Source organism: Catharus ustulatus, chromosome 5, assembly GCF_009819885.2.
Source record: "Catharus ustulatus isolate bCatUst1 chromosome 5, bCatUst1.pri.v2, whole genome shotgun sequence".
NCBI lineage: Eukaryota > Metazoa > Chordata > Aves > Passeriformes > Turdidae > Catharus > Catharus ustulatus.
The window spans coordinates 53,055,838-53,074,020 of NC_046225.1; the positions used below are offsets into that span (position 1 = coordinate 53,055,838).

The 18,183-nt window shown below is 43.2% G+C and overlaps 1 protein-coding gene across 1 annotated transcript in view; it reads right to left on the reverse strand.

Annotated features, from left to right (window-relative positions):
* The window catches only part of TBC1D1 (TBC1 domain family member 1), a 99,724-nt gene extending 94,427 nt beyond the window's left edge, over positions 1-5,297 (reverse strand). Inside the window, 4 exon segments of the mRNA XM_033060353.2 lie at positions 4,880-4,989; positions 4,992-5,079; positions 5,081-5,281; positions 5,283-5,297. Of these exon segments, the coding sequence (XP_032916244.1) occupies positions 4,880-4,989; positions 4,992-5,079; positions 5,081-5,281; positions 5,283-5,297 (414 nt within the window).
* Between the last annotated feature and the right edge of the window lie 12,886 nt (positions 5,298-18,183).

The following is an 18,183-nucleotide window of genomic DNA, read 5'->3' on the forward strand; positions in this document are numbered from 1 at the left end:
AAAGTCTTGGGGACAAATTAAACCTAACCCACACAAACAAAAACACCAGTACAAAATGCAACCCTTTAAAAATCTGAACTGAACTTTTTACCTTTCTTCATATTCCAGTTTTGCATTGGTAATGTCACAGAAATATTTTCCTTGTGAGACAAGGCTCAAGTTTCTAGGCTTTCCCTCAAATTCTCTAGACCTCCAGTTTACATCACAGAATAAGAAAAAGGGGAAACTTTCAAGCATTCTGAGCTTCACTAAAAAATAAAATAACCAATAAATGACAGTGCTGTCTGCTGACTTCTACTCTGCATAAAGGATTTTATTTTACCCTGTGATCAGAAATAATAGGTAGATGATGCACTCCACAGACAGCTCAGAGTAGCCTCACATTAGCATACCCTGGTCCTGATGAGGGACTTCAACCACTCAAATATCTGCTGTAGGAAAACCACAGCAGGGCAAAGTCAATTCAGCCAGTTTCCAGGGAGCCTTGACAAGAACTTGCCAACCCAAGACAGAGACATGATTAGGAAAGCCGAAGTCCACCTGGAATTGAATCCAGCAATGGCTGTCAAGGCAACAAAAAAGTTTTTACAGCCATATAGGTAACAGAAGGCAGGCTTGGGAAAATGTGAGCCTGCTGCTGAATGGAGCACAGGACATGGAAAAAGGCTGAGATACTGAATGTCCTCTTTGACTCAGATCTCTGTGAAACCATTAAATTTAGAACTGTTAGTCTTCATTTACAATAAATATAAAAGTATAATAAAGGACAGCACAACCTTAACTTGCCTTAAATCTATACTAGCTCAGGGCATGAGTAAGATAAACTAGTGACCCATGTTCCATTTGCCAGCCAAACATCCATCAAGTAAGATTAAACATACCTAAGTAAAACAAATCATTCAATACACCAAAGAAAGACCAACATAATAACCTCTGGAATTACTTTTCCAAGCTGAAAATAAGAACAGAAATTACTCATCCTCCATGATGTTTTGGCTCCTTTGCATTTGCTGGAGGGGGATATCCTGCTACAGTATGCCATTAACCTCACATTATTTATCTCTTTCATTTCTTGGACTGAATTATGTGCTAAGGCAGGGCATCATACAGAAGGAAAGCTGGGGAGAATCAGCTCAGGAAGGAAACAGCACACTTCACCTGCAGTTCCAAACAGTTTAGAACTAGCACATCTCAAATGCAGGAGTAAAATACCAATCATTTTTTTAAGCGTATAGTTTTCAATAACAACAGTGATATCAATAGCATCACACTTCTGTAGTACATAAGCAAGTATATAAGAGGCCACTGGGGACATACAGAGGGTGGAGCATGAATGGTTTCATTTCCACTGCCCTCCTACAGTAGCCAAGCATTCTCACCAAGGTGTTCAGCAAGGCCGTGTTCTTATGCTCAAGGGACTACTCTGCAAACAGATTTAGTGGAGATTTCATTTTCCTCCAGCTTCCCCCACCATTACTCACCTGACCTCTAAGTAGCCTTCATAAGCTCCCTGTAGGCAATATAAATGAATCCAGTTCCATTCCTGAGCACCTACAAAGAATATGCATGAATGCTTCAGCCCCACCCTCAGGCAGAAATTATGAGGTCTCAATTATGAGGCCACATCAGAACCTCTGCAAAATGAGGTTGCAAGGATAAGAAACTCCACTATCTGTAACTAGTGGAAACTTAGAGAGGTTATACATGAAGGAAGGAACACTCTAGATCCCATGTCTGACAAATCTACTTGGAAAGAAGACTCTGATCGATAAGAGAAGCTCTCTCCAGGCAGAGTAAACCCATCCTTTAAGTACAAAGCAGAGTGGAATAATCTCCATATTCACATGCTTTTGTCAAGTAGTGTCATGTCATGCTTCCCTACTTACTGCTATCCAGAAGGGAAAGTGAGCACACATTGCTATGAGGGTACAATGCAAACAATTATAGAAGATCCTACAGAGGGAAGACAAAAGACCACAATGGGGCACTACCTTTTCTTTCACTGCCAAAGAGCAGCATAACAAGGAATTCCTTTCAAAGAATCCTGACATTACTTAGTGTTAATTACCTGTCTATTTATTTCTTCTCTAAAGTGGATATGTTGGAAATGCAGCAACAAGGAACCCAAGAGCCTTGTACTCATATGCAGGAAAAACATACACCACCATCAACTCTAGAGCTGACCTAATACTACCCAGCAACATTAACAAAACTCTCATATTAAACAGTAAAATAATTCCTCACTAATCAGATACACATATGTTCTTTGCTCAATTTGTGTTTATAAAGGAGGAAACTACACTTAATGGACTGCAGTCTATCTGCAATGCTGATGCTAAAAGCCTGACCATTCCTGGATTTCTGCATCTTCTACCATCTAGAGTGGTATGCCTCTGCATGACTTTCAAGTTTCTTGTCCTCCACTTAAAGGCTTTAAGTGCTTAGCCTTCTACTCAACTGCTTCTTTGTCTTAACATCCTAATCTTCCTACTGTGCTTCTCCCACAGACATACTTCTGCCCCCTTTTATTCTACTTATCTTAAGGTGAGAATATACACAGAACTTATTTGCAAAGCCACAAAGTACCTTCTACTTCAAATCCTCAATCAGACCTGACTTAATCCAAAAACTCTCTGTCAAATATAGGCCCTACTAACAGATTTATATATTCAAACACAAAGAACTGTGGCTCTTGCAGTTTATAATATTACTGTAATTAGTAATTATCAGATGTCTAGATGTCCAAGATTGTCGGCTAAAGATTGTTATGAACATGTAAATTCTATGACTAAAAGTATTTGGACTGCTGTGATTCTTTACAGACCTGAAGCAAAAAAAGAGTCCTCAAAGCAAGAGTGCCAGCACAGGAGTCTGCTGAGTTGCACAGGCTGCAAAGTCCAGTTTCTAAAGTTTATTTCTTCTGAAATTAAAAAAAAACTGTAGTAACAATTCTAAATTCTTCATCCCAACTCGTTGGCTTTTAACAAACAGTTCCTTCAGTTTGTAACAAAGGCACATGTGCGCTCCCTATCCTTTCAAGTTTGGCATCTGCAAAACAGGTAACATCAGTTCACTCCCCCTGATAAATACACAAATATCGATTAGCTAAAAGGCATTATGTGACCATATTCAGGGCAAAGTAACAACACACTACAAAGCACAAAGAACTTACTTAAAATGTGGAAATTGCACAAAACTTAAGTAAATGAGGCATGGCTTCACTTTAGATGGGAAGAACACCTGGCATTTCCATTACCCTTTTGTTAAAGCATATATCCACAAATGCTGATTAGATGTCCACCTAGATGGTAAAGAAATCAAGAGAAACAACCATTGCATGCAAGGCAAGTTAAGAGACCAGGTGGAAGGTAGTTTTTGAAAGGATAGCTGTGCTAAAACGGGCATCCAAAAATTTTGAGTGTTGTCTCCAGAACCATACAGACACAGCCGTTAATTTAACCAGAGACTTAATTTTTTCTTGAGCATTTCCTTGTGCAGAAATTTGATCAAACATGGAGAAAAAGTATTTTAATCTTTTGTTGCAAAAGAAAATGCCTAAGAAAATGTACTGGAGATGATTAGTGCTGTGTTCTCACCAGAATCGTGGAAAATCACAAGCACAAGTAAGTGCATAAGCAAACTGAAACGCATTCACCAGTTGCTATCCAGTGCTACATTTTGAAATGTCTATTCCTTATTTCTGCTCTTACATACATAAACTTGGTATTCTACACTTAACTTGACAGGATTTCTCTCTTGAATGCTTACAATTTACAACATATTTGCCTTTTAATTTACTGGAACTGCCGTTTTAACTGGGGGGATTTAACTAAAGCTGTTTCCATATGTTTTGAGCTGTAAGCTTGAGACCACAGATTTGGAATTGTACAATGTTTTGCTATTGAGCAGGTTGGCATAAATCCCATGTGTGGTATATATTCACATAATACCTCCAGAGTTCTTCAACAGGACACCACTTATGAGTCAAGTGAGCATGCTGTTTTCCAACATTATGGAGACTAGAATCAACATTCAAGAGGAGAAGGATACATCAGCATTTTGTCCCCAATAGTTCACAATAACTTTGTGTTAAATCCTACTCATTTTACTCATTCATGAGAGTCAGTGTCTCACACTACTCTCAAACAGAAGAAATTGATAATTTTAATGCTTCTACTTTTTCAGAAAAGACACAATTGCTTAGGAACTGGTTAGGAAATGCAGACTAAGCCAAATCATACCCACTGCCAGACATGCATACCCAATTCCTGTCTCACACCACGCAGCAGTAAGCCTGCATGTCATGGAGGCGCAGAGACGGTGCCTTTCTCCCACTCCCTAAACCTGCCTGCCAGGCTTTGTGAATTACAGCTAGGTAAAAGTCTTCACAGGTCCTGCTGTTAGAGATAGGATACGTATGGAGGTTCCACAGTACCTCTCCTCTTTCTGAGAAAGGAGGTATCTCTGTTTCCCAGTCACATAAGTCTCAACTCAGAAAAACAGAAACTTGAGAGGTCTGAGTGCAGGATTAGATAAAGTTCACAGTGACTCGAGAGTGAATACTAGCCCTAGTGACATCAACAGAAAAGCTCTCACTGACTCAAGGGCCAAGATTTCAGCCCATATCCCAAACTAAAGTGTTTTTAAGCTGATGAAATTCAGGCCCTGATCCTGTAAGAGATGTATACACCTTTCATTTCACACACTGAGCAGCTCAAATTCCACCAAGCAATTAACATAAAGTAAGTCAGTAAGTTTTAATGATATCTCAGTCACTAATTGTAAGTAGAACCTTAAGGTCTTAGAGTGTAGTGAAAGGATTCAAACACCACAAAGCAACAACAGGGATGCTTGCTTTAGTTCTTTTCTTTTTACTTACTTTTGTCTGATCATCAGCTTTAAATACATAGCAGATACTTTGCTGATTTGCTGCTTCATCCTTTATCAGACAAGCAAAGTAGCTTGGATCGTGGCTGTTGTGAATCAGTTGTGGACCTGCTGTGGCTTGTACTCAAACAAACTTGAACAAATTAAAGGATCCCACTGCTGGGTTTTCCCCATCTCTGGCTCACATCGCAAAACTGGCTGGCGAAACACAAAGTCGGATTTGGCTGACGCTGGGTTCTTCTTTGGAAGACTTTGCACTGAGCAACTGGATCTCGGCCACAATCCAAGGCAGCATTGACATAGTGGTTAGGGAATGCACTGGGAGAGAACCCACGAGCTGGAGACTGAAACTTGCTGAGAAATCACTAGGTGTTTGACATTTTTTAACTTTGAAAGGTTATTGGCTCCATTGTACAGTCTTTGAGGGAACCTGGACTAATTCACCGATACTTCAGTTCCATGGAATGACATTATCTGGATGCTGATGGCTCCTTCTATTGAGGAACAGAACAGTTCTGAAAGGAAAAGAAAGAGTTATGTAGGTGTTGGAACTCTATAAAAAACCAACTCTCAGTAATACAAATAATTAATAGCTTAACATCAAAAGAGAGCTACCATGGCCCATCCAGCAAGTTCCCCCTCTTTACACTGGGCCTTACTATTTTAGGTGCTACAACATAATTGTAATAAATACATTGCTTGGAAAAGAGTCAATCCTGATTAAAAATTTGCTTTAGGACCTTAGCCCAACTATCTAATAAGTAACTAAATTACAATGAACATTCTTTTCAGCCTGTGTTTGTTTCATGGGCAGGCATATGTAGATCACACTGCCTATTTCAATCCTGTTATCAACAGAAAGAACTCAGCGAGCTATTCTGACCTTCATGATAGTTGAAGTCACTGCCTGCTAAGACACCTACACATTTAGGCGGAAAAAAAAGTCAGCTTCATAACTGTCCATAGGTGGATGACTTTGAATTTGGCTACTAACATGGAGTTGTTTCCTTAGGTGTCATTTTGCCCAGTGATTATTGGTTGTAACCAAACAGATTTTTTCAATAAATAAAATAGAGCTCACTGTCATCTAAAAATGCTAGCAGCAGTCAACCGAGTGATCGCTGAAAAAACCTGTCCAGTCACAAGCAACAATCCTTCCAGCATTCTGGGAAGAACCAGATGACGAACACAATTCATGGTTGCATTTTAACACTGGTCAGCCAGACAGGACTGCTTAATGTTAGCCAGACTGACACTGTGTCATTTTCATTTCTTAAAATATCAAATGGAGTATACCAAGTTCCACACAACCCTCCTATAACCTTGCTATATCCAGCATCTACTACTACTACTGTTATTACGTATTTGTCCTTTCAGTAATGAAATCCAATAATTGCATTTATTTATAAATTCCATTTCACAGAATGCAGTGCAGGAAAACACATAGATTGGCATTTGTTCCACTACCCTGTTTTAACTCCTCTTTAACTGACCCTGATTTCAGCTGTTACGTTATATTGTGTGAGACTGACACGAGGCTGACAGGCCTGTAATTGCCTGTGTTTAAATACCAGGACACTAGTTTACCATCAGTCTTACTAGAGTTTCCCATAATAAGACCTACTAAAAACATGGCATTAAGCTGTAGCAGGGGTGGTTCAGGTTGGATATCTTGAAGAATTTCTTCACTGAAAGGGTGGTAAGGATTGGAAAAGGCCTGCCCAGGGATGTGGTGGAAGAACACGAAACAAGAAACAATTGGATGTGGTACTTAGCGCTGTGATCTAATTCACACGGCAGTGTTCAGTTAAATGCTGGACACGATGATCTTGGAGATCTTTCCCAACACCAATAATTCTGTGATTCTAATGGGATAGCAGCTTCAGGAAGCATTTTTACAACCTTATCAACACAGACTGCTAAATACAGTTACCATTACAATTTTCCATCAGCCAAGAATCAAAATGGTCTCTATCTTTCACAAACTATTACGAATTATTTCTCCTTAACTGCAACAATGAAAAAACAGTACAGCAACTGCAGGAGAAGATTTGATTCATTCATAACTACCACAGTGTGTAGTCTTAAACTACATAAAAATCGAGGTTTTAGCTTTTAGTGTTCTTGCCACTTAGTGGCATAGATAATAACTGCAGGATAAGAAAGCCTAAGAAAACTTAATTCTTAGTGAAAAGAGGAGAACTGAGCTACCACATAGACAATTACCCACATATTTTTTGTGGCCAATTTCTTGTTTGTGTTTTCTGAGACCCCTTCTTCAAAAAAAGTAATTAAAGGCATATAAAAATACAACAGTCACCCCTTTCAATCAACTTTTCAATTTTCTTGTTGATAACCACCATCTACCAAGCTCTTTTACCCCAGATCTAGGAGGTAACACAGTTCTCAAAGAGAAATTAATGACACAATATAATACACTATTTTTGCAGGCTAACTCTAAGGATATAAAAAAATAAGTATATAAAAAATCCAAGGTTTATACTCTGTCATACCTTAAACAAATATTGTACTCCCAGAATGCATTTAATATAAATGTGAAAACTTCTTGGCATTTCATCTCTCTTTTTAAGAAATAAACACCTTGCAAACGTCAACAGCATAAATACTCCAATGTCTGCATTTGTTATTTCCAAAGAAAAACACTTACTACTAATCAAAACTATTAAGTAGAAGTCAAAACGCTAGGTTTTTTCTTAATGTTAGGAGAGGCTGAAAGTGCACTTTCTCAGAGCACAAATTTAGCAGCATTAGAAGTTCTCCTTATCTAACCTGTATCGTTTCGCACATTACTGTTCTGCATGTTCCATTTCCCTTTCCCAGCCATTCTTTCTTTGTACTCCCCTCCTGTCACTTACTCTAAACAAACCCCACCAGAAATTATGCCAATTTCCTGCTGCTTGTGTTAATGTCCTTCAAGTTTACACCAAGGACTAGGTTTTAACTTCAAGACCATGAAGTACTTATGTACACGCTTAATTTAGACCTAAAAATAGATTTGTTCTTCTCAACAGGCCTATTCCCAGCCATAAAATCAAGCAGCCATTACGACCAAAGAATAGACATGCTCTCAGCTCATCCATGTCTGCCCTGACCCCACTGCTTGGAATTTTAGCATCTTTACCCATCTCTGGTTGCCAGCTTTCAGTTCATTCCCTCTGAAATTTGGCTCTGCAGGTGCCATAGGAGTTTACCATACATAGTACAGTAAGCTCCTCTTCCTCCCAAGTGTCTGACTAACTCCTGCTTATTAAATGTCTATTTCACCTCTAACCAAGAGGGAATAGAAAAGATAAAGAATGAAGCTGTCCAATACTTTCTCTCTACCTCAACTTTGATGTTCCTTTAGCAGCTGTAAGCACCATTCAGCTTCATTACTCTGGGCTTTGCTTTGCACACTGGATGTCTCCAGCTGTTCTCCAGTGCTCACAGACGTAACTGGGACAGTTCCTCTTTCCCCTCTCCACCAGCATCTTTTGAAGGGTGTTGGTTGCCCCTGCACTCAAAACTCAGAACAGCTTAAGCAGCACTCCTCAGCTGACAGCTTGGCTGCTGAGAAAGACAGTTTATAGAGAATATGAACCTTATTGTTCCTACTGCTTAGTCTGCTTTGATTCAGCTGTATTTGCTCCATGAGCATAAAAACAGCCAGTCAAACTGTAACGCACAAGATATTTACACAAATCACATTAACAGATCTATCCCTGCCTTCTATACTGGGGAACACCAGACTGATTCATGAATGTGCAAGATACACATGGGAACATATGTGTGCCCTGTATCCTCAACTTCTCTTTTGCTCTGATACACCCAGCCAGTTCTCACAAGCGAGGAGCAGGCTTAGAAAGCATGCAACACTACACTGATGGTCCTGTTCTAGCAAATGTGTTTTTTAAAACCCTAACCTAATAAAAAAAATATATATATATTAGACTCTTGCTCTCCAAATTCAAGTTACATTCTCATCGTGTTATGCCACCAAATTAAAATGGACCCCTTCAGAGAGAAGTCAGGGTGATGGCAAGACAGCATGAAAGGGAGAGCTACACAAGTGATTATTTCTGCCATTCTGGACCCCATGTGAAGGTACATGTCTAAGCAGCATTGCATCACGCAAGACAGCATTCTTCAAAACTCACGTTCTCGCATGAGAGCAAAGCACAAGTGCAAGGCATTGGCTCCAGGTGCCAGTTGGTTAGATGGGGTCAGGTAAGCTCTTGTAAGGTTATTGTGTAAGTAACCTGGGAAATTGAGGCACTGAAAATCAGGTTTTTGCACCTGGGGGAACACCAGGAGATCTGGGATAGACTCAAACTAACACAGAAAAAAGGCAAAGAGAAGAGAGAGAATGTTCTAAACCAAAAGAAAACACACAACCTCCCCACTCCCCATCACAAAAAAAAGGCAAAAACTTTGACAGTGGTGAAGTGCTATCCTTCTTTTGTCCTTTCTTTTTAACTGGACTAAATTCAATACAGACATGCAGTGAGAAGTGACTTAAGCAACCCTTCACTCTCCTCCAGTTCCTTGCCTGTTTTGGTTGCAGTTGGAGCGCTGGGACTCACAGCAGAACTGACGAGCTTAGAAGATATGTCAAGCAAGGAAGCAGTCAGAGCTTTTACACAGCTGTGAGTAAATGAGGGGTTTGACCTGGGAGTTAACAGAACGATGCCATCTTCCTTGACCTTTGCAGTTCTGAGAGACATCTGTGCAGTTACTCCACATCAGGCTCAGGACAGCAGCTTTAGTTTATGTAAGTTTCTGTAAGTCAGTTTTTCTCCCCTTCAAGAAGCTAAGCAAAAAATGCAACCATACAGCAAGGTCTTAGGAAAAACAACTGGTCTTAAATAGCAAAAATTTGTTCAGCTCTTCTCAGCGTGGCATTAGCACTGAACCCTGCTGACAAATGGAACCAGAGGCACTGGTACTGACTGCACTTCACCACTGATTATTTTAGCAGAAATATCATACTACTTAAGGATTATGAGGAGCCCTGGCCTGCAGCCAGAACTCTGGAACACTAGCCAGAACAAAATGCCACTTGTCTCCCTCTCTTTCTGATCCCTATCTGAAATGTACACTGTCTTTGCTCAAGCTGAACAGATTTCTCTATCTCTGGCAGGATATATAGAAAAACACAAATAAGAATTATATTAAGTATGTAATGACATGGTCATTCAAGAAGTTTTTTTGTTTTATTCAAATGGGCACTTAGAAACACAACACGCCCCTCTTGTTGCAAGTATATTCTTTTTATCTCATAGCTACTTATTATCTGCTGTTTCCTTCCAAAGCTATGGTTTGCTGTGGACAACAGCATGCACAAATTCAGAAACCAATTTGCCTCAGAAATTAGTTTTAATTTCCATTATTTTTTCATTAGATGCTGATTTTGAAAAGATTTAATGCTTAAATGCTGTCACCTGAATAACATTTCACTGTATACTCTGGTACTGGTTCCAGTAATAAACACACCTAAAATATTTACCAGTACAGCCAACATTTATATCACTCCTCAAATTTAAAAATAGGCTACTAATTTAAAAAATGCAACAAAATGCTCGTTTGTTCTTGATTAAAACCAAACATTTATGATGCACTATCAAATGAAGAAAATAGATAGCTGACTATTCCTGGCCTTAACACCTGCTATTTCCTTAATCAAGTCCATGGAAATTAATATGCTGATGATAGAGAAGTCCTCTGACTCAGCCTCATACAGATCCGAACAAAATATTGAGCTGTTCTACAACCGTAGAACATTCCTGTTTATTCAACTGCATATCCACAGCCAAAATGCCTGCACTCAACTTTGCAGTTAACCAAATTAAAGTGAAAAAAGTGTAAAGTCACCCACATATCACTGAATGTGTTTCACTTTCCTTCCATCCTGTCGTGTCTCACCTGCAAACATTTCTACTTTAGTGTATTACCTATGATTTTCAGCATTCCTATATAACAACCTGAGACAAATTTCTATTTCAGCAGTTACAAGTGCTAAAAGTATAGTCATATGCATCAGCTCAGAGGTATTCGCTATTCAGAAAATGTGTAATTTATTAATTTTGACCCACGATGTTCCATTCAATCTCTGGGCTTAACGCAGACACAAATCCCACCATCTGCACTACTAAAGGTTCCTAGAGCAGATCTGCCATGTTAGCCTGTCTCCCAAATAAAACACAGCACACAAAGGCCTCAATCTTTTCAAAGTGCGCTATAAATAACCACATTCGTTTCATACCTCTCGTGAACGCAGTTTCAAGAGATCATTCCCTTGTTGACTTAGTTGGCGAATTTAAAGGGCCATAAGAGCACCGCGCCGCCGTGGGCGGATGGAAAGTTGTACTGGCCGTGCCGCGGAGGAAAGGTCCGTGCTCCCCCAGGAAAGAGCCGCCTTTGCTCTCAGACGGAGCGGGGTCTGGGAGGAGTTATACCCACCGATTTGCCATAGATGGGCGAGGAAACGGCAGACAAGAGAGAAGAAGTACTAAAGGCACCTCAGGTCACTGACAGATTAAATTCAAGCGGATCGTTTGGTTATTCTGACGAGGAGTCAGCTCTCCCAGGACCCCGCCAGTCAAGAACAGCGGCACCGGCGCGCCCGTCCCCGCTGCTCTCCCGCCCGGCCGCCCCGTCCCGCAGCAACGCGGCTCGCACAGCCACAGCCGCGGCTTCGCCGGGAGCCGCGCCAGGAGCGACGGCGCGACCGAGCCCGGCAGCGCAGCCCGCCCTTCCCGCCCGGCGCCGCGGGCTGCGCCCCCCTCACGGCGCGGCTGCAGCCACGGGCCGGCCCGCGCCGGGTGCCGCACTCCCCGCCACAACTCTTCACTTCCTCTGCGCCAAGAGCTGCTCTTCCTCCTTCCCCCCACCCTCCCGAAACGCTGCTCGGCCCCGCCCGGGCTGGCCCTCAGCGGGGGCACGGCGGGCCCCACCGCCGCCCCCTGACAGGCCTGGGGCGGGGGCTGCCCGGGCGCCGCTTACCGCCTCAGGATGTGCTCACCTCAGGGAGTGCCCTCGGCGGGCAGCGGCCGCGGGCTGCCAGGCGAGGCGGGCACCCCCCGCGCGGGGAGGCGGGCGGGGCTGGTAAAGGGCGCCGGGCCGGGCCGGGCCGGGCCAGGGGCTGCCCGCCCCGCCGGCCCCTGTACTGCCCCTGCACTGCTCCTGCACTGCTCCTGTACTGCCCCTGCACTGCTCCTGTACTGCTCCTGCACTGCCTCGCCGCCCCTTGCACTGCCCCTGCCCGGCCCGCCGCCCCCTGCACTCTCCTGTACTGCTCCTGCACTGCCCCGCCGCCCCCTGCCCACCCCTGCACTGCTGCTGTACTGCCCCTGCACTGCCCCTGCCCACCCCTCCACTGCCCCTGCACTACCCCTGCCCACCCCTCCACTGCCCCTGCACTACCCCTGCCCACCCCTGCACTGCCCCTGCCCGCTGCCGCCTGCAGTGCCCGGCGCCTCTGGCCGCTGCCCGCTCCGCCCCTACCTGCCGGCGGGCCGGGACGAGGAGGGGCCCGCCCCGCACACCCGGCCGGGCCGCTCGCAAGCAGCAACAGGCGGCGGGTCCCGGCACGGACACCTGGCAGATAGCGGGCAGCCCGCGACAGGCGGACGCCCATGTCGCGACAACGGGCAGCTGAAGCCTCCTCCCCTCGCACTTAAGTTCTTCTCGAAGAGCATTTCGGCGATGCTGCCCCGCGTGTCCGGCACAGCCTCTGATCTCTCGCCGAAAGCGCGTCGTTGTCGCCTTGTGAGCCTGTGCGGATGGCGGGGTCAGCTGAAGCGGCGAGCGAAGTTTGCCCTCAGAACGGGAACCAGCGGTCGAGTCCGCGCTCGGCTGTGGGCCCAGCCCTGGCCGCAGGGCAGCCTTTTGAGAGCTCACCTGAGTCACCTCGACGGCTTCCCCAAAGAAACCACGCTTGCATATGCATGTAAGCATTGTAAGAGTAGGTATTAGTTGGTCTTCCAGTTGCCAGAAAGGATAAGGCATGAATGGATCCGGAGACTTAATTATACTTCTCTGCAAGTGATGATTGAGGCACCCTACATCCCCGTTGTGCAAACCACTTTTGCACTCAATTAATTTCAAGGCAATAAGACCACTGATTTACTTACTTTTAAGCCTGTGCACATATGTAGAATCAGAGCTTTCTAATGGAAATCTGCTCTGTTGCTGTGAGGGAAACAGTCAAACTGTTAAATGCAAGCACAATGTCGCCCCAGATTATGAAAAACAAGTCAGATTTTGGTATCCAAGTATATCCACTACTTGCAAAGCGTAGGTACACACGTGGATACAAAGTGCATTGTGTCTCCACGACCTTTGACATGTAGGTGTACTTCTGCAGGATCGCTGGTAAGTGAATTGAGGTATGTAAGTGGCAGTTCACCCAGAGAGTTTATTCCCAGTCTCTGCTCAGGTCATGGTTTGCTGCTTCCACTTCAACATGGGAATAGATATGAGTGCCTCTTGTTTTTTCAGTGACATCTTTATGGTCCATGGAAAGAGGAATGCCATCTCCTTTCAGTCAGTGCCAGTTTCAGTTTTTAAAATCATCACAGCTAAGGACAATGCTCTTATTCCAGTTATCACCCAATATCAGTACCTGAGTCAAGTATGACCTTTGTTCATTTTAAGCCTGACTGAGCATTATATGCCTCTGGTAACCATGCTCTAGCAGAGGGTGAGCTGCAATTTCCACCCAGGCAGCTCTGGCACTTCAGCGAGGCTCATGCATTCCCAAACTACCAACTGATGATCTTAGGAAGACTTTTTTTTACTGCTTCACTGTTCACACTTTCAAAAAATGTAATAAAATGGATAAGGATCCTACAATACTATTTCTTGCTTCTTGGAAAATCCTTGAACAACAACAGAAGTCAATACTAGAGCATCACAATTAGACATAATTTCTTCTTTCTCCTCTTTGATACTGGGAAAGAAATCAGCCTCAGAATGTTCAGCCTGTCTGCAATGAAAGTTGCCTAATTATCACCTTTCTGGCTACATTGGACAGCATTCCCTCTCTGCTTCCTGATGAAACTGTTACTTAAGTAGGAAAAAAAAGCCCAAAATGAGGGTTTTATGTTCCAGAGCCCCAAAATTAAACACTTTTATGTATTCCAGGGACTCAGATTCCAGTATTCATGTGAAAGCTATGAGCACCAGACTGTCCCGGTTTAAAGAGACAGTATTGCCAGGAAAAGGAAATTCAGGAAGTCTCAGGCAAAAAAGGTATAGGTTGGGAATAACGGTTCTTTTACTGATATATTTATAAGACAAACAAAAACAGCATCAGTTATATGAAAGAAAAAAAACAGTGACAGAACAGAACGGAATTCAGTCCCAGTCCCTTTTTCAGTCACCGATGGCTCTCCGATGGAGCAGGGCAGGCGGCCTCTCAGTCGCAGCTGCTGCAGGAGCAGGGAAGCGAGGTGGCGGCACCGCCCCAGGTGGAAGAAAGGGTGAGGAAGGAACTCTGCTCACCGTGGGCGTCCCAGTTCCCAGTTGTTCAGAGGAAGCAGGAAGCTTTAGCAGTCCGAATCCAAGAAGCCTGATCCCAACCACGGAGAAAGGAACCTCTCACCTCCAGTTCGGCCGGCGAGCTGTAAGAGTTCTCCTACCCCGAGTATCCTCTTACTTGCCGAAAACAAAAGCAGGACTCCACCTTTCCCTAATGGAGCCATCAGGCTGCTTCAGCTATTCCTTTGTCTTCAGATCTTAACGGCTAATAGGAGAGCCATCCCGGCTAGCTTAACATAATAATGGGAAAAATTTCTAAACCTCGTCAACCCACAACACAGACTTACCAATAATTTTCTATTTTCTGAAATAGTAGATGTCTGTTCTTTTTTCCTTCACAGGTTAGATTTTCTTCACAGTAGCCCATTAACTAAAACATATACCACTACATTAACTTCCTCAGACTTTTTTTTTCTCTTTGTCCAGTCACGTTCTCAAAAAAATGCAAGGAAAACCCTACCACTGCCTTTTGTACAGAACCTGAATATACAGGCTTGTATGAGGCACTCTGTGAGAACATGTGGGTAATAAAGCTTCTTTTGTAGGTTAAGGACAAGAAATATTTACTCACTTGGTCCCATTTGGGGTAGGATTGCAGATCCATATAAATTTAGGCTGAATATGCCAGGCCATGAGTGAGGGCAGAACTTGGTGCTGTACCCTTTGAAGTACCATGAGGAAAAGGGGAAGTTTCTACCCAAGATACTTTCAGAGTTCAAGTTACTCCATAGTTGGGCAGCAGCTGAGCAATAATGTTTTTAGATTGTGAATTTGAATGCAGGCACCTATATTGTGTTTCAGTTGCCTTGTAAGTTTCTGTGCTTTTCCCTCTATGCTACCCATAATGATGATTTTCTATTTTTATTATATTAAACAGTGTTTTCTTGTGACTTCTGTCATGTAAATTTGTTCAGTACATTATTAAGGGATGGTATTAACTGTTTTGCAGTGCTTTGACTAAGTGAGCCCTGGATGAAGTACTACATTCTTATCCAGTTGTATCTCCAGATGCTATTTATAGTCTCAATTCATAAGCAAAATTTACATAACTGTTATTATAGCACATTTACCTATGCATATGCTGTAGGAATACATGCCAGGGACATTAATTTGTGATTATCTTTGTAGACAAGAGGCTTTCTATTATCACTGATGAGTAGTCAAGGAGTTGATCTACTGTTACAGATCCTGCCTGCTGCTGTCTGTATTTTTGAGCATTTCAGATGTCATGATTAATCCCCTCTTGCTTTCATTCCCAAATATATGTTTGAAAATGACTTACTAGTGTTTATGGGAGTATTTTAAGCTTTTCCTTTTGTTTGGAAGCTGCTGTTTCTATGCAATCATCTATATTACAGTTTATTTAGGCAAGTGTTAGGATATAATTGGAGAGCTTAATAGTCTCATCCCATTATTCACAATGTTCTGATGGTGCATGACCTCATTTCAGTTACCTGGCAATTTCTATAAAGAAATACAGCAGAGTAGTGTTGGCTTCTACTTGGAAGTTGATCAGAAATACTAACCTTGATGAATGTGTATCTTATATAGTACAAAAATGTACCGGGAAGGAAAGCAATTCAGCTTAATTACCTTTAATTAGTTTTGTACTTAGAGACAGAAAACTGTTTTATTGATGATTATTTTTATTTACAATTAATTAGATATACATATGGCACCCAGATGCTTTAATTGTCAGAATCCTAAAAATCCTCAAACTTGTTAATATTTGTGCTGGTGGTTAACAACTGTCAATTTAATATAATTATAATATTGCTATTCACAGTGATTGTTATCAAGGACATAAGATTTTCCTGTTGGTGGTGCATGAAAATAAAACCCATGACCACTGGAATTTTAAAAAGGATTACCAAAGAGAAAAACTTTATTTACAGAAACTTCGTAGGTGAATCCATTACGTATCTAAGCACACACTTGTAGAATATGAAAATTGCTTATATAATAAATCTTCTTTTAAAATTAATTCCAGTTATCCTTGTATGATTTGTTGCACATAGCAAAATTATTAAATAAATCCTTCTGCAGCTCAGTACTTGAGTATCATAACAATACTTTTACATAATATGCTGTAGACTAAGTTCATAGCCTGTAAGGAAGATGAAATGTATTTACAGTAATTTCACGAATACAAGCTGCACCTTTTTGACTAAAATTTTGCTCCCATACTGGAAATGCGGCTTACACTCAGGAGCGGCTAACATGTGAATAATTTTCTGTCATTTACAACCCTGGAAGTGCCAGCCAAGGTGCCGAACCGAGCACCTGCCAGTAATACCCAGGATTTCGCGATTGTTACAAATTGGTTACCGTGTTGTGTGGTGGGTGGGGCCAGCTCAGTGCCGGCAGCGCGGGGCGGGGGAGGGAGGCAGAAGAGCTCCCTCCTTCAGGCAGGGGAGAGGCAGGGGGACTCTGTGCTGACATCCCCACGGCCTGTGGGGTAAGCTGGGGGCTCCTGCCCCCGCCTGCTTTGGCAGGAGCGGGCAGGCTCCGCCCCCACCCACCACCGCGGGTGCCGGCGGACTCCATCCCTGCCTGCCACCACGGGGCAGCGCCGGGCCAGGGTGAGCAAGTCCAGTGGCAGCGGCAGCCGGCCCCGAGCATGCCCCGCCCGAGCGGCAGCACCGGGCTGGGCCACCTGGCCCCGTCAGCAGCCCCGAGCGGGCCGAGCCTGCACAGCCTGAGCTGAGCCAGTAAACCCCGCCCTGCCGCGATTCTGTTACTATTTGGCAACTTTGTTGCACACGGGGTCCTCACTGCGAACGGACAGAGCGGCTTATAATCGGGTGCGGCTTATTTATGGACAGAGAACGAAATGTTTGCCAACACCTGGAGATGTGGCTTATAGTCCGTGCAGCTTGTAATCGTGAAATTACTGTACTTCCAGCCAAATTGTTTCAATCCATCCCTGAATTTCAATTTATTCAGTACAGTAATTTCACGATTATAAGCCGCACTGAGTATAAGCCGCACTTTCGAGTGCCAGCAACTTTTCATTCTTTGTCCATACTTAAGCCGCACCTGATTATAAGCCGCACGTTACAATACAGAGTGTGATAAAAGGTATCTATTCTATCACCATCTGTTGAGGGTGGGGACAGTGATCCTTATCTCAACGGCAGATATTCTGCTAATGGGCCATCCATTGAAACCAGGCAGGGCATTGTTCTTTATCTTTTCACAACCCATCCTTCCTCCAGAGAGTAATTTTCTGCTAATGGCCATTGAGTCCCACTGTGTGACTGATAAAATTACTGCATCCCATTGGAAGTTGCTCCAGTCAGGGGGAAGAGCCCAACATTTCTTAGCAAGATAAAAACAGAGGTTTTGGGACACTAAGGGAGCCCCTTTCTCCACTGGACTCCAGAGGAAAACCAGATTTCTCCACATCACCACTGGACCTCCAGAGGGAAACTGCACCTTCTACAGGAGCACTGCTTCAACTGAATCACATCTGTCACTGCAAGAGGATGCAGCCACCATTTAATGGGACTGCTACCAACACCCTGCCTGACGGGGTGTCAGGTTGTACTCTGACTTTGTCAGGGTTTGGGGTTTGTTTCTTTGTAGTACTGTATTTCTATTTTAATTTCCCTAGAAAAGAACTGTTATTCCTAATTCCCATATTTTTGCCTGAAAGCCCCTTGATTTCAAAATTATAATAATTTGGAGGGAGGGGGTTTACATTCTCCATTTCAAAGAGAAGCTCCTGCCTTTCTTAGCAGACACCTGTCCTCC